This window comes from Budorcas taxicolor, chromosome 5 (assembly GCF_023091745.1).
Source record: "Budorcas taxicolor isolate Tak-1 chromosome 5, Takin1.1, whole genome shotgun sequence".
NCBI classification, from domain to species: Eukaryota; Metazoa; Chordata; class Mammalia; order Artiodactyla; family Bovidae; genus Budorcas; species Budorcas taxicolor.
In genome coordinates, this window is record NC_068914.1 from 114,006,587 (window position 1) to 114,022,224 (window position 15,638).

General features: G+C 37.6%; 1 protein-coding gene across 2 annotated transcripts in view; it reads left to right on the forward strand.

Moving 5' to 3' along the window:
* The window catches only part of RIC8B (RIC8 guanine nucleotide exchange factor B), a 101,899-nt gene that overhangs the window by 75,482 nt on the left and 10,779 nt on the right, over positions 1 to 15,638 (forward strand). Inside the window, exon 9 of one of the 2 annotated variants that reach the window (XM_052640074.1) lies at positions 10,966 to 11,085. The exons of the other annotated variant lie outside the window; for it this stretch is intronic. Coding sequence (XP_052496034.1) covers positions 10,966 to 11,085 — 120 coding nt within the window. The remainder of the gene's footprint in view (positions 1 to 10,965; positions 11,086 to 15,638) is intronic. 2 annotated transcript variants of the gene reach the window in all.

A 15,638-nucleotide genomic window follows, 5' to 3' on the forward strand; every position in this document is an offset into this window, starting at 1 on the left:
TGAGGAAGGATAATATTGCAAGAAAATGTTTTGCTGCATGATACTTTTAACATGCTCATCATCCTCTCCTAAGTATTAAGAGAGGTAGTATTTTTTGACGTCTCCTGTCATATATTTAAAGGATATTGTTGCTTATTTTGTGCTCTCCTTTCCATAAGTTGAGATTTTATAAGGTATAACCAAGACCAAGAATTTAAGTTGGTTATCTGATGCTTCAGTCTTTCTCAGAAATCTAAATGTAGGTTCCATACATTCTGATCTTTCCTCTTGTGTGAAAGTCCTTATAAGTCAATCAAATAAAGCCACAAGGCACATTACTAGCCAAAGGAAAGAAGTCTGGCTCTGTGGTAAATTTTAATTTAGCAACTAGGGAACCATCTTTTAGCAGAGGCATTAGTCCGCTGGGTAGGCAAGCCAGAGACTCTTACCAAGTTTTCCTTGACTCAGTGCCTGTAAGTCAAAGACACTAGTTGTCTCTCATCCCGAAACAAACCACTTCTACTCTCTTCTACCGCCTTCCCATCCTTTTCATCCCCCTCTCAACTCCTTAGTTTCTACTTATTAGGAGTTATTTGAGCTCAGTTTTTTGGTTTTTGTTACTGAATGTTAAAAGGGTATGCCCTTCCCTCTCAATGATGACATCGACATATGATGTTTTCTACGCACAGTCTTCTAGAGTATGATGTGGATCACGTAGTAGTTGATCAGGGCTGGAAAAATGATTATCTGCAAGATACAGCCCATTTTTAAAAGTGTAGATTGTGCCTTGTTGAAATGACAATAATGGGTTGTCAGAAGGTAAAAAAGATCACTCCCTAGTTTGATGAAGTTTCAAAACCAAAATCATTGCCAAAGCCAATGTAAAAGAAACAAACAAAAAAATATCCTTCCCTAATCAGATAAGACTTATAGGGCCCGTATTCTTAGCAAATCAGGTCTGAGTAGGTGGTGTTACTTGTGGCATTCCCAGATCTTTCAGCCTTGGTAAGATCTTATAGAGTGTGTCCCAGAAGAAAAAGGCTTTGGGGGAAAAAAAGCTAGCAGTGACTTTAAGCATTAAATTCTTAAGACTGACACCATTTAGATGTTATAAATTGGGCGTCTCTTTCAGATATTTGAAGCTAAGGTAGAAAAATAATATATTAATCTTTGGATAATTATAGAAGTCATCATTCTATATTATTCTTGCTAGCTCTTGATTTTTTTCATTTCATAAACTCTATTTCCATATCAGTTTAATATCCTCTATTTGAGACATTAAAGTGTACCACTTAAAGAGTCTCATATTTTTAAATTAAGGAAGAAATTACATTAAGCATTCAGTGTGTCCCCAGGTATGTGGACACAGTCAGCTAACACAGGAAATTCTTGAGTACTCATGAATGGTTGATATCATTGTATCTCAGTGTGTATTTTTTAATTTGTTTGGTGGATGACTTCTAAAATGGCATTGGTCATATACCAAGCAGGGCTTCCCTGGTGGCTAAGACAGTAAAGAATCTGCCTGCAATGCAGGAGACCCGGGTTCTACCCCTGGGTCGGAGAAGTACCTTAGAGAAGGAAATGGCTACCCACTCCAGTATTCTTGCCTGTAGAATTCCATGGACAGAAGAGCCTGACTGGCTACAGTCCATGGGGTTACAAAGAGTCAGACATGACTGAGTGACTAACATAGATCCAGCAAACACAAGACTACTACTATAACAAGAAAAACCTCAGAAAAATACAAGAACATTGGGTGTCTCCCAATAGTACAGGAAATAGAAGTGTGTTACATTATGGAAGTGATGTTAGAGTTCAGGAAAGTACTGTTTTTTGAAATCAAGGACCATGATGTGTGATATTGTTATTATCTTGACTCTTGACCATAGAAGGATTTTGTGCTTAGGCCTTACATCCCTGGTTGGAATCTTCTTCAGCCTTTGGACTTGGCCTGTATCATTAATATAGGAATGGTGTGTTAGTGTGGCCAGAATAGTCACCATTGTGAAATCTTGTTGTGTTTCTTAAACACTGCTCATTACAAGTGTAAATATGTCTTTTAACATAGCATCACATCTTCCCTTTTCAGATAGATCTGCTTCTGTTTTTTTCTTACATCTTCCCCCTTTCAGGTGCAGCAGTGTTTCATTTGTTAATTTTAAATATTTATTAAACCGGTTCCCATGGAAGTGGTGGTAAACAAAGTGCTTTGCAAGCAAGATAATCCTTTGTGCTTTGGACAGTGATCCACAAGCTCAAAGAACTTCTTCCTTTAAAATTGTTATGAAAACTTCTTAGCAATCTGGTCAAGTTTATAAAGTCAGCATCTGAAAGGATGACTTACTCCCCTACCGCCTGATTAATCATCACCAGTCAGTGCTCTCAGGATCACAGTCTGCTTCTCTTATGATGCATTTATTCACAAACAGTGTTAGTATTGGCAGAAGCAGAGAAATTACCCTTTATTCAGTTGGCCCTCATCCCGTTGTCAAAAATATAAGTGGATTCTGATTAATGCACCAAGGTAACCTGTAATCCTTTAATGGAATCTGAAACTAAGAATTGTATGGAGCTTACATTTAGGCCATGAGAGACAGTTAATATCACAACAGTCCTTTCTGTGTCAAGATAAATGTATTTAATGGGCTGGAAATAGCTTTCTGCAATTAACATACTTAGAGAAAATACAGTCATAGAATCAAGTATATGCCACACAGGTTTTTGGTGTATGTCTAGCCATGTTTGTAAAAAATAATTAAATAAGCTTTGGTCCTGTATAAAAGAGAAACCATATTTCTAAATACTAACTTTATACCTGTTTCTTTTATGCCTCTGAGCATGAAGGCCCCTTGACTGTATTGGTGATATAATGTATAGGGCTTCCCAGGTGGTGCTCATGATAAAGAACCTGCCTGCCAGTGCAGGAGACATCAGAGATGCAGGTTCGATCCCTGGGTTGGGAAGATTCTCTGGAGAAGGAAATGGCCACCCATTCCAGTATTCTTGCCTGGAGAATCCCATGGATAGAGGAGCCTGGCAGGCTATAGTCTCTAGGGTTGCAAAGAGTTGGACGTGACTGAAGTGACTTAGCACACCTTTCTAAATTCTAACTTTATACCTGTTTCTTTTCCACCTCTGAGTATGAAGGCTCCTTGACTGTATAGATGGTACAGTGTAACTGACTAGTGTGGTTTGTACATCATTCCAAACCTCAGTTGACAGATGTGTACCCTAGTGACATTTGACTCATTTTAGACTAGTTGCCTTCAGGCTTGGTATGGTATATAGGAGCCTATCAGTCCAAAAGGGTATCTTTAAAAAAGAGCTGCTGTATGGAGGGGGCGAAGGGAAGGGCCAAAGTGGATAGAACTGTAGGATGCCCTGTTATATTCTTAATACACCACACTAGTTCATAATTACACCCAGCAGATTAAAAGTATTATACTACTAAGCAATTTGGGGGTGTTTTCTTCTTGACCATGTATTTTTCAACAGTAGCTATGGCAGCAGCTGTATAGATATTATAGTTTCTTCAGCACAAATGACTTTGTTTTGTCAAGATTTTGTTATGCTGCTTTAAGTCAAGTTCCATTATAATTTTCTCCATATGTTGGGGTTATACAAATGAAGAGATAACTTTGTTTTTAACATTTCTTGAAGTAGATAAACCAGAACTAGGACTTGAAGATTTCTCATTTTGCCTAGTTTAGACTATGATGGTATATTTATGTATAGTAGGTTGTAACTAGCCTTTCTAGGAACTAGAATTAATTTCTTGTAAGCAGTCATGAAACACAATCTAAATTCAGATCTCTAAAGACCAGGATTGAAAATAAAATCACTGCCTCTACTGCTGTGCATACTGGTTAACTCGCCTTTGTGATATTTACAATTCATACCAGCTTTGCACTTTGCAAATTGAGTTCTCTGATTTTTCTTTTGTATTTTAATTTTAAGAAATGACCAGCAAGAGCTGTGTTATCTGAATCTACAATATTGAGCTTTACTTCAGATTTTATTTCCTACAGATTTACAACCATAGTTTTTCATATCCTTTATATCAAGGATATCACTTGAAACCAACAGCCCAATATAAGAAACATATAAAGCACTGTAATTTTAAAAGTATCTTGGATCTTTTTTAGTTGCCTAGATGCAACTTGGTGTATATATGTGTATTCAGTGTGTCTACTTATATTGCTGATCCATGATACTTAATAAATGAATCATACCACATTACCCTATTTCTTTGCATTGTTAATAGGATGCAAAATCTTTGATTAAGACATTGTTCCATAATTTATCCTACTTCTTAAATGTGAAATCTTACTGTATCTTATTTATACAGTAATTCTCAAATTTTCACCTCAGTCAACATTATTAACTGGTATCTCTTTAAAATATCTTGAAATTGGATTTTACCATAGCAAACTCCACAAAAAACCTAGTTGTTGCATGGCTTCTTTAGTTAATGAAGATTGCATGTGCAGCTCCATGGTGATGACTTAACTTAATAAACTAACTCACTGGATTCAAGGACTTCTGGCTTGCTTACTTCTTGACAAGTAGCTCACTTATGCTAATAATAGCTGGTGATTTCTTGAATGTCAGAGAAGGCAATGGCAACCCTCTCCAGTACTCTTGGATGGGACTTCCCTGGTGGCTCAGTGGTAAAGAATCTGCCTGCTAGTGCAGGAGATGCGAGTTTGATCCCTGGGTTGGGAAGATCCCCTGGAGAAGGAAATAGCAACCCACTCCAGTATTCTTGCCTGGGAAATCCTACAGACACAGGAGCCTGGCAGGCTACAGTTCATGGAGTTGCAGAGAGTCGGACATAACTGAGCGAATAAATGACATTTACTGAGTATCTAATGTGTTGTACTAAGAACTTTCATAACATTATCTCATTTAATCTTCACAGCAAACTTTGGGCTAAAGGTTATCCACATTTTACAGATGAGGAAAATAAAGCTCAGTGGTTTCCAGAACTTGTCTAGGGCACACAGTTCATGAGCAATCAGGTGACCTAACTCTAGAGCTGGTCTTTTTTTGAGATTTTCGTTTGTTTGTTTGTTTTTGAGGCAGGCAAAGCAGGCTTTATTGTACTTTTCACTCTTATTTTGAGGGTAAAATATACATAAAATTTACCATTTTAAGCATACAGATCTGTGGCACCATGTACATTAATGTGTAGCCATTACTACCATCTATTTCCAGAACTTTTCATCTTCCCCAGCTGAAACTTTTATCTATCCCCTGTCTCCACAACCCCTTGTAACTATTGTTACACTTTCTCTGTGAATTTGCCTAGGAAACCTCATGTAAGTGAAATAATATACAATATTTCTCCTTTTATGACTAAGTTCACTTAAAATGTCTCTAAAATGCATCCATATTATAGCATGTGTCAAAATTTCCTTCCTTTTAAAGGCTGAGTAACATTCCGTTGTATGTATTTACCACATTTTGTTTATTGATTCATCCATCAGTGGATGCTTGGGTTATTTCCACCTTTTGGCTGTTGTGAATAATGCTGTGAATGATGAAGTTTGGGTATATACCCAGAGGGGAATTGCTAAATCATATGGTAATGCTATGTGTAATTTTTTGAGGAACTGCCATACCATTTTACATTCCCACCAGCAGTGCACAAGGGTTCCAGTTTCTCCACATCCTCTCCAATACTTATTATTTTTCAGGCTTTTCTTTTAATATCTTAACCATCCTAACATGTGTGAAGTCAAAGCTTGTGTTTTAACTGCTACCATATTCTTCAGGGCCAATCAAAATGAGAGATGAGTTTGCCCTTCATGTAATCTCCCTGTTCTTAGAGCATCTATTATTTTTCTTTGATATAACCAAAATAGAAAATAAGGGAAAATATATTTTTTATAAATCCTGATATCCCTAAAAGTTAAAAGTTTTATTCAGTTCATTCTGATTCATATAAATCTCTCAGGTAATTCTGGCTCTCCCTTCATAGTACATTCAGAATTTAGTCACCCCTCACTACCATCACTGCCACTATTCTAGTCCAAGCTCAAATTTTATCTCTCTCTGAGATCATTTTAAATAGCTTCCTAACTGGTCTTGTTACTTCTATCTTTGTCATTCTTTACTCATTCTTTACTTTTTTTACTTTACTTCTTTACTTTTTTTTGGTCATTCTTTTAGTTCTCAACATAGCAGCCAACATGATCTTTATAAAAATGTTAGTCAGACATTACCACTGCTCAAAACTCTCCAATGGCTAAAAATCAAAGTCCTTACAGTGACGTACATGTACCCTTTCTCACTGGGCTATCACCACGGTGATTCACTGTTTGTCACGCTCCAGACACATTCCTGAGGCCTCGGCATTGACTGTTCCTTCTGCCTGGAATGCCTGTTCTCCAGATAGCTAGAAGGCCATTCCCTTGGCTTCTGCACGTCTTTACTCAGTTATCGTCTTCCTGGTAAAGTCTGTTCTGTCCCCACAATAAAAATTGCCACAATCCTTCCTTCACCCCTCCACCTCACACTTGCTTGCTCTTTTTTCTTCATAGCACTTATCACCTTCTAACATACCATACAATTTACTTATTCATTTAGTCTGTTTTTCCCAGTAGAAGATAAACTCCATGAGAGAATTTTTTTTATTCATTGAGATGTCCCCAAAATAGTGCCTCATGTGCAGTAGGCATTCAGTAAATTTTTGTTGACTACATTAGTTTTTTAAAGGTGTTAGTAAATTTAAGTTGATCATCCCCTTCTTATCATGAGGATAACCAAGACAGATAAGGTCCCTGCCTTCTTCAGGCTCCACATCTAGCTGGGAAATGGGGCCAGCGGATGGAATTCGAGAAAACAGGGTATGGTAAATTTCCACTCTGTTTATTGTTTTATGGGTGGCAGATGTTATGGAGAGTTTTTCCTGGAAAGATATTTCATGAGCATATAATGTCTCCTTTCCCGCCCCACTGCCCTCTTCTTCCTTAATCTGGACTCACAAACGCCTTCTCCTAAAAATCCTGATCCCTTTCCTAGAAGTTGCAGATCGTTAGTCCACAGACTAGATTTAGCCCACAAGTAGGTTTTGCTTCACTTGCCTGATGTTGCATTGGTTATTTGGTTTTATGTTTTTAGTATCTGTTTTACATAGGGCTTAAACTAATTTGGAATTCATATCTTTCAGATGAAAATTTAGATTCCTAACTTCTTTTGAAAAGATGGAAGTTCTGATAACATTAGGCCTACAGTGCCACATGGTACCTGACTGAGTTGAGTGACTGTGGCCCCTGTCGTACCAGGCATAATAAGCTCCTTCAATTTGATCATGTATCTTTGTTCATCTTACCTGCCTTAGCCTCTGCAGGGACTTGACTTTACAGCTTGTTAACCAGGATGCTTGGAGTAAAATTTGACCTATGTTTTTTAGAGATAGACGTTAACTTTCTTATAGCTCAGGGAACATTTAATAGCTCCTTTTTTTTTTTTAAGTGAAGTAGTATAATGCAATTGATGTTGGCCAAATGTAGCAACAGTTTGAAGAGTAACAGTCCTAATCCTTTTGTCTCCAGACCTATAGCTGCAGTCATATAACAGCATTATATACAATATAAAATTCTTGATGAAATATCACACAGAAGAGTTAGGATTGGAGTGATGAAAATATGGGGGCCGGGAGCAGAGACAAGGTGGGAAAAACTATGATAAATATAAAATTACCCAATAAAATATCTACCGTGGTTAGTGTACTTAAAGTATCTTAGGACCAGAGTCTTGGACAAAAAACCAGTCCCAGAATTTCTGTGTTAAGATTCTGAAACCTGGAAAGTTACATCTCAGACTATACTCTTAAGGTTATAAAGGTAGCAAGTATTTGTTCAGTGAAAATACTCTTTTATGAAGCCTCACTCTGTTGCTGTGGTGGTGACTATTATTTGTTTTCTCTTTCTCTGGGTGGGGAAACTGCATGAGACTGATTTGAAGTGGGGAGCAGGAGGGGAGACAGTGTCTAAGGCTGCCTCCTGCCCCGCGCATATTGGCGTTTTTGATTTTTTTTTTTTTTAACCATAACTGAGTGGCAGAGTTCAGCAACTTCTGCATGCCATGGTGGTGGTTATATTCTTCTGAGTATCAGCTTGGGGTTTGGGGCGGGGGATGTTTTTTCAAGGAAAAAATTGAAAGCTCAATTCCCAGAGTGTTTTGAGGGGGTGGGTTGGAATGTCTTACTACATGGGTAAAGGATGGTAAGTTCTTAGTCTGTAAGAGTGAATTTTATGCTCAGTGAGCAAAGCATTGTATGACTCTAGTAGCTAATTTCACAGCAAGTTGTTAAATCATTTTAGCAGCAGCAGACTTGAGCTTGTGGAAAAGAGTCATCATTTCCACTAAGTCCTTAAAAGCACCAATAAAAGAATCAAATGTGTCCTGATCCAAGAATCATGTCCTGACTTCATGTGCTGTGGTATCCTCCTGACAGATTTTTTTCCCTAAGGCACAAGATGACCTGTGCTGATTTCATTATATTCTAAATCAGTGTGTGGATCTAATTTTTTTGTCACCTTTCCATTGAACTTGAAGAGAAAAGACTTCTCTTAAGAGACAGATGAGCATGACTTAAAATAGTTAATACCTGTCTTGCCTTATACCTTCTTCTAAGGCCATATTTCTTTTGTTTGCTTGGAAAGTGGCATGTGCATTATAAGTACCTTTACTTACTTATTTTTAAGACTAGTTGTTTTTCTAATTTAACAGGCAGCGGAAGAGAAACCAGTGAAAATATGTCCTGTTGTTTTATGTCTAAGCAAATAAGAGATGAGTGGTGGAATTACATTTTCATTGTGGCATCTGGAGACTTCTTAAAAACTAGCTTCTCAGAAGCCTTATTTGGGTCCTCATTGTTCCTGACTTTTGGGAAATATGATGACCCCATTCAACATTTTTGTTAATGGCCACCAACTTGAGGCCTTTTTCTTTTATTTTATGAGTACCTGACACTTCCCAGGTGGCACAGTGGTAAAGAATTCACCTGCCAGTGCAGGAAACGAGGAGACTTGGGTTTGATCCCTGGATGGGGCAGATCCCCTGAAGTAGAAAATAGCAACCCATTCCAGTATTCTTGCCTAGTAAATCCCATGGACAGAGAAGTCTGGCAGGCTGCAGTCCATGGGTCACAGAGTCAAGCATGACGTAGCAACTGGGCATGCATGAGCACCTGAAAAGAAAGGAGAGGGACCAGTAGCACACAGGGAGTGTCTCAGGTAGGCTGTATCCCGGTGGTTCGTAACCTCAATGTGTATCACAATCACCTGGGAAAAAAACATTTAGTTGGTTTCAGGTGAGGCCCAGGTCGCATCTTTTAAGTTCTCAGGTGATTGCAGTTTACAGCCAAGGCTAAGAATCACTGACAAGCCCGTGGGTTTTCAGACTGTTTCCCCAGAGTTCCTGAAAGTGTCTTAGGGGCTGCCTTCAGAGGAAGCAAGTGAGTGAGGATAGAAGGGAAGCAAATAGAAGGGATTCTAGGCCCTTACTCTCTTTGGCCATCCCTGGCCCCTCTTCTGCCTGAGCAGTTCCACTTTCATCTATTTCATATATCAGCTTTCTGTGTAGATTTCATTTGTTTAAAAGGATGAGGGTTTCCACTGCTTTAAAGGAAAAAGAAGTTTTTTAGCCATGGCCCTTGACAAAGGTCTTTATACAAGAATAGTAAAATAGATGTTTGAGATCCAGTTTTTGAGGATGGTGAGCACTGAGTCCTTCTGCAAGGAATCTGTCAGGCAGCCTCTGAGAAATGTAGAAAAAGAAATATTTTTTCTAACATTATAGTACCTAGCCCTTGCTCTATGTGAGGAAAAGCCCTGCTTAGTTAAGGAAGTCAGCTTGCCCAAGTGAAAAGTCTAAAGCCAGGCCAGCAAGCTGGCCACGCAAGGACGTAATCAATCACAATGTCTTGGTTTTGGCCCACATGATTTTTTTCCCTGTTTAGACTAGAACTGTTCTCCATTTTACCCTAGTGCACAATACTCCACGTTACTTATACTTAACCAGTTCACTCATCTGTCTGTCCTTAAGGCTTGGCCCCCGAAAGCATTTGTGTTTATAAACCCTAGAAAGTAATTTATTGGCACTTTGCTATTTGCAGGGATATTTGATCATTAAAAACATTACTGTCTGTCCTTGGCTGGTACAGAATATTATAACCTCTTGTCTGCTTATCCAGAAAGATGTTTAAACTATAGATATTTGGCAACCATTGAAAGAATTATCTTTTATTTCACCTCCTCCTCCTCAAAAAAAAAAAATAGTATGACTTTTAATTAAGAGGATAGTTTGGTTTGGTATTAGAACTTCATACAAAGTTTATGGAACACATTCATTTTAAGTACTTTATTAAATCTATTTCCAGAAAGCCAGATGGCATACCTGTCTTTTGGTAGACTAGATTTCATTCCTTTTTTTTTTTAATCTAAGTTAGATCAAATCTGATTAAAATTGTTCTGCTTTATCTTTTATTATTTAAACACTCATTGCCTTCTGTGGTCTCACTAATGGACTAATTTCCTGAGATTATAAATTGGCATGCTTTCATTTTCAGATTCCAGCCTGTCATCATTTTTCCAATTTTTTTGACATATTTGTTTTATGCTGTATCATAAAATAGGTTTCTTCTTCTCTGAAATCATTTGTCCCCTATATAATTAAGCTGTGCATCCAAGGATATTTATCCTAACGGCACCAATCAAATTTCCAATTTTTAGAAAGTAGCCATGCTTCAAAAAAAAAGCTGGCAAGGTAGCTATCACCCACTTCCCAAAGCAAATTAGTAGGAAAAGTCAGTTTTTAAAAAAAATTCCTATAGCAGTTCTATACCATAAAATTGCTACTGCCAATTTTTTGGCTATTATACTCTTTCTTATTATAACTTAAAACTTGGACCAGAAAAGTATAGAAAGAGCATAATTTGAAAACATACAGCATAACTTTTTTTTCTTTTTGTAGCATTAATCTTATCACTGGTCATTTAGAGGAACCAATGCCAAACCCCATAGATGAAATGACAGAAGAACAAAAAGAATATGAAGCCATGAAACTTGTCAACATGCTTGATAAACTTTCCAGGTATTGTATTCCCCTCCATTTTTCGCTTGGTTTCTAAAAATGTTCTATTTCTTTGTCTCTCTCACTGAGAGTTACCATAGAACAGCATCTCTGGAAATCCATGTTGATTGGAACAGGCTGGCCCAGGCAGCAGTAGTTCAGACCTCTCTTGGCCACTGTGGTTCTTCTACATGTGCCGCTTATGGATGTGCATTCCTAAACATTTCAGTTCTCAAAGCTAGGAGAGCAGCTGCCAGGTCACTGTGATATTTAACCAACTAACCTCCCTGTCTTCAAAAAGATGCTGCGAATTAGGTTTGATGATTTTGCTGCTTCTTGTATTTTTTCATTTTAGTCTGTTTTGGTTTTTGTTCCAAATCATGATGCTTTTTATTTTTATTCATTTTTGATGTGCAAGTTTGCATTCTTTCTTTTTGGATTGCTGCTGAAACCAAGAATTCTAAACTGTCTAGGAAAAGGTGAAAAGGAATAGCTCAAATGAAGGATTTTCTGAAAGCAGGCACTTGTATTAATTAGGGATTCTAAAAACAATTTCACCTTCCCTTCTTGCTTCACACCTCCTTCCCCTCCAAAAATAGCCAGTTTTTCAAATAATTAAACTAAATATATACTAATAAGTAACTAGTCATCTTGGAGGAGTTATTAGAAAGTATTCCTTTCACACTTGCCTGAATTGCTCAATTTTCTAGTCATATATTGAGTCACTGTCTCCTTTAAGCCATCTTGAATGAGTGCTTCTGTGTGTTGGTGGCAGCTGCCACCAGAAGGTGAATTTCTTCTGGTCATCTCTTTTTTACAACAACTCTGCACAGGCTAGTATCCCTCAGTCAAGAGAAATAGCAGCTGGAGTGGTAAAGCCAGAAAGTGAACCATAAAAGGGAAAGGTATAATAAAGAAATAGTCAGAGGCTAAGAGCACAGCAGGAAGCTTAGAGCAGAAATGTTCAAAAACAGGAAGAGCTGACATGAGGAGTGTGACGAGTTAGGATATTTAGACCCTCTACAGAGTCTGAGTTTTCAGATGATGCTGATAATGCAGTCGACTTACGTAGAAGTAAGTAGCTTCATATATAAACAGCTGGTACGACTAGGATTTAGTTGACTTCCAGCTATTCCTTTTAAATTTCCATCATTTTCCCAAGCTTAGAATTTACAGCTAACCATGCTCGTAATATTCAAAAGACATTGTTATCTCTTTGCATATGACATTCTTCATACTTTGTATAGAATATACATGTTTCTACCCTGAATGAATTTACAGTTAAAGAGAAGATATGTTGTTAGAGCAAACATAGGAGGCAGAGGAACAAGTTCTGAATGAACAAATAAGAATAAGATGTGTACTTCACAAGGATCTGATGTGGCAAGTGAAACACAGCAGTGTAACTACAGCAGTTAGGATGAGAACCAACAGAGTCCACCTGGTAGATGCAGGGGGAAATATTAACAAGGACCAGAATGGAGCATACTAGCTTGAAGACAGTGAACTAGTTAGGTTGAGTAAATTTCCTTTTTCTTAAATTTTATTTCAGTAATATGAGGTCTTAAAAGATAACACAGATACTATCCAACTGGCCCATTTGCCTTGGATGAGTAAACATCCAGCCGACTCCCAGCTCAGTCTGAAGGTGGTATTGATTTTTGCATAGCAAAATATGTCTTGTGTTGGCTTTGATGGTATGAATTTCGCCATTCAAGTTGAAGTTAAGGCAATTTTGAGAATAGTCCTAAATCACAACTTTTCCATGATGTGTGGTGGGTTGTTTTTTTTTTTTTTTTTAACATTGTCTGCCTTTATGTGCTTTCTAACATTTGCTCTCACTAATAATAGTCAATGACAATTCCGTATGGAGATCAGCAGTGGGCATTCCAAAGCTGGAATGCAAAGAATGAACCCATTCTTTATGCGTCGTCTTACGTGTTTGTCTTAGTTCCTTCTCTTTTTTCACTGTTGTTTTTGGTTTTTGTTTTTTTTGTTTTTTTTTTTTTGAGGTAAAAAAGATGCCATAAAGCCAAGGGAGACTAAAATCAGTAAATTCGGGGAATATTTATTAAGCAGGTACTCTGTGCAAGGCACTGTGCTAGGAAGATGAGGGAGATTCAGAGGTGAATGTGGTAGTCTCTGCCTTTGGGAAACTCACCTTTTAGTGTGGGATATGGCTATAAGCTATTTTAGAACACAGGGTAGAAGTTAGTAATGTCAAAATAAGGTCTGTATTGAACTGTGAGCACCAAGGAAAAGGAGCAGTTCATTCTGTTGCAGTGAATCAGGGACTGTTTCACAGGGAAGGTAACAATTGTGCTGATCCTTGAAGTTTAAGAGGTATTAGATTGACAAATGGAGAAATGACCATTCATTCCAGGTGGAGGGAAACTTACTCTTGTTAATAAGATAAATCTTTGAAATTCACATACTGCATCTTTCTTCCAAAGAGTTCTGGTTATTTTATCACAATCTGATTAAGTTATCAGATTTATCATTAGGGGAAGCAAGGCCCAAAGAATTGCCCTACACATTTCCAAGCTAATGACTGATGAAAATCCATTTCCTTTCACAGTTTACAAAACGTACACTGTCTTTCTAGCTAAAGTGAGGCTAAGAACTTCATTTTTCAGAATTCAAGACCTTTGCTCTGTCCACTGTGCTACTGTGTCTGTCTGTTAGAGTCAGTGTTCGCCAGAATATTTCCTAAATCATCCTCTTCAGCAATGTGCTATTGGTTAGTTCCTTCAGCTGTCACTTTTAGGATGTTCTGCATCCCACCAAGTCTTACTGTGCTAAGAGTGTACTATAGCTTTGTCTGGTTAGCTTTCCTTTCCAAAAATGAAATCATTTTCTCCTGGGCCTGAGTTGAAAGGCGTGTGAGTAAAGGATAGTATTGGAGGTGATGTGGCCAATGAATGGACACTAGACACTCCCTTTTTTCCATCCATAGGAGAGCAGATGTGAAGGACCTGCACCAGGATGGTGGTTAGCAACAGTGGCCCGTGCCAAAGCACTTACCAAAGTGATGACTAAGGTTGGTCATGCCAAGTACTATTACTGAGCCTGGTGTAGGGTACAGATGTTATTTACCACCAAAACTGTAAAAACCACCAATACGAAAATTTAAATTACATTTCCATTTTGCCTCCAGGCTGGACATAGCCACTGCCCCAAGTTGTGCACCACCTTAGCAACTTTATCTAAGCTAGATTTTTAAGGACACTGAGAGATCAGTGCTGAAACATTTTCTTCCCATTGAATACCAACTGACAGTGGTATTCCATGTGATTTTTCTTTTTTTAGTATAAGGATTCTGTTTGTGACAGATGTAGGTAAGGGGATTGGCAGTGGACCTGGAGGTCTTAAGAGTTTGAGAATAATCTGAACCCTATAAATCCCATCATGTCTAGCTAGTACAGTGCCTTGTACCCTGTGATTTTCCCAGTGTGTTTGATGAAATGTCAAAGCTGATCCCCAAATCAAAGGTTAATTTTTTTGCTCAATAAAATAGCCTACATGGTTTAAAGACTATAAAGTATACTTTTGTCATTTCAATTTCTTGGCCAGATGTTATGAAATTCAGGTCTGGAAAGGAATTCTGTAAGGTACTTTGGTCCATGAGTGGCTAATTTAAATAATGGGGTACCTAATTTCTTTAATATAGAATGATAATTGTAATATTTATCAGACATAAGCATTAAGAGGCATGGAGATTATAGAAAGCTTCATTGACATTTTTAATGTGAGAACAGAGGTGGGAAAGAGGATGAAATTGGCCTGCCTCTCCACCTTTTCTTTCCTCTTTTGAACTGGAAAAAATATAAGTCCCTGCAACTTAAGCGGGAGATTAGAATTCGGATTGTATGTGGTTAAGCAAGTCCAGTGTGGCTAATACAATTGCATTCACCTTAGCTACAGCACACAATTTGCATATTACAGCACAGCCTCCTCCAGAAGAAGGGAGAGAGGATTGACTGGCTTAAGCCTAAACTAAACAAGGGAAGTAATATTTCAAGTTTCAAGTTTTGTTGTGACTTTTCTAATCCCCCTTAGTTTCTTAATTGGAACAGGACTGACTAATCTTCTACTGTACACTTACCGCATCACTGTTTAACAAGGTACATTGCCTTTTTGCTTATAAATTATATCAGAATCTTCTAAAATTTACATCTATATAAATAATTGTTTTCCATTTCTTCCCTTTCTTATCTACTCCTTGTCCAATATATTTTTGCCAGCCATTGTGCAGTATTGGTGGGACATGGCTTTCTTAATAAATGAAAGTACCAAATATAGAAATAGTTCCCCTTTAATCTCCAAATATTATTTTTAAGCTTATTAAAGCTGGGACAGGTAATTTATGACTGAAAGTAATAACTATATAATTTCTTCCTTATAACTAAATTTCTTGACTCTGCTTATAAAAATAACAACTGTGATTACTCCCACCTTGATGAGTTAATCAAGGAAATGCTTTGTAGGTACATTTCAGAAATACGATTCAGTTTTTATAGCATTGTAAGATCTATTGTGGGTACGAAAGTGCAGTGATCTTAATTGCTTACATC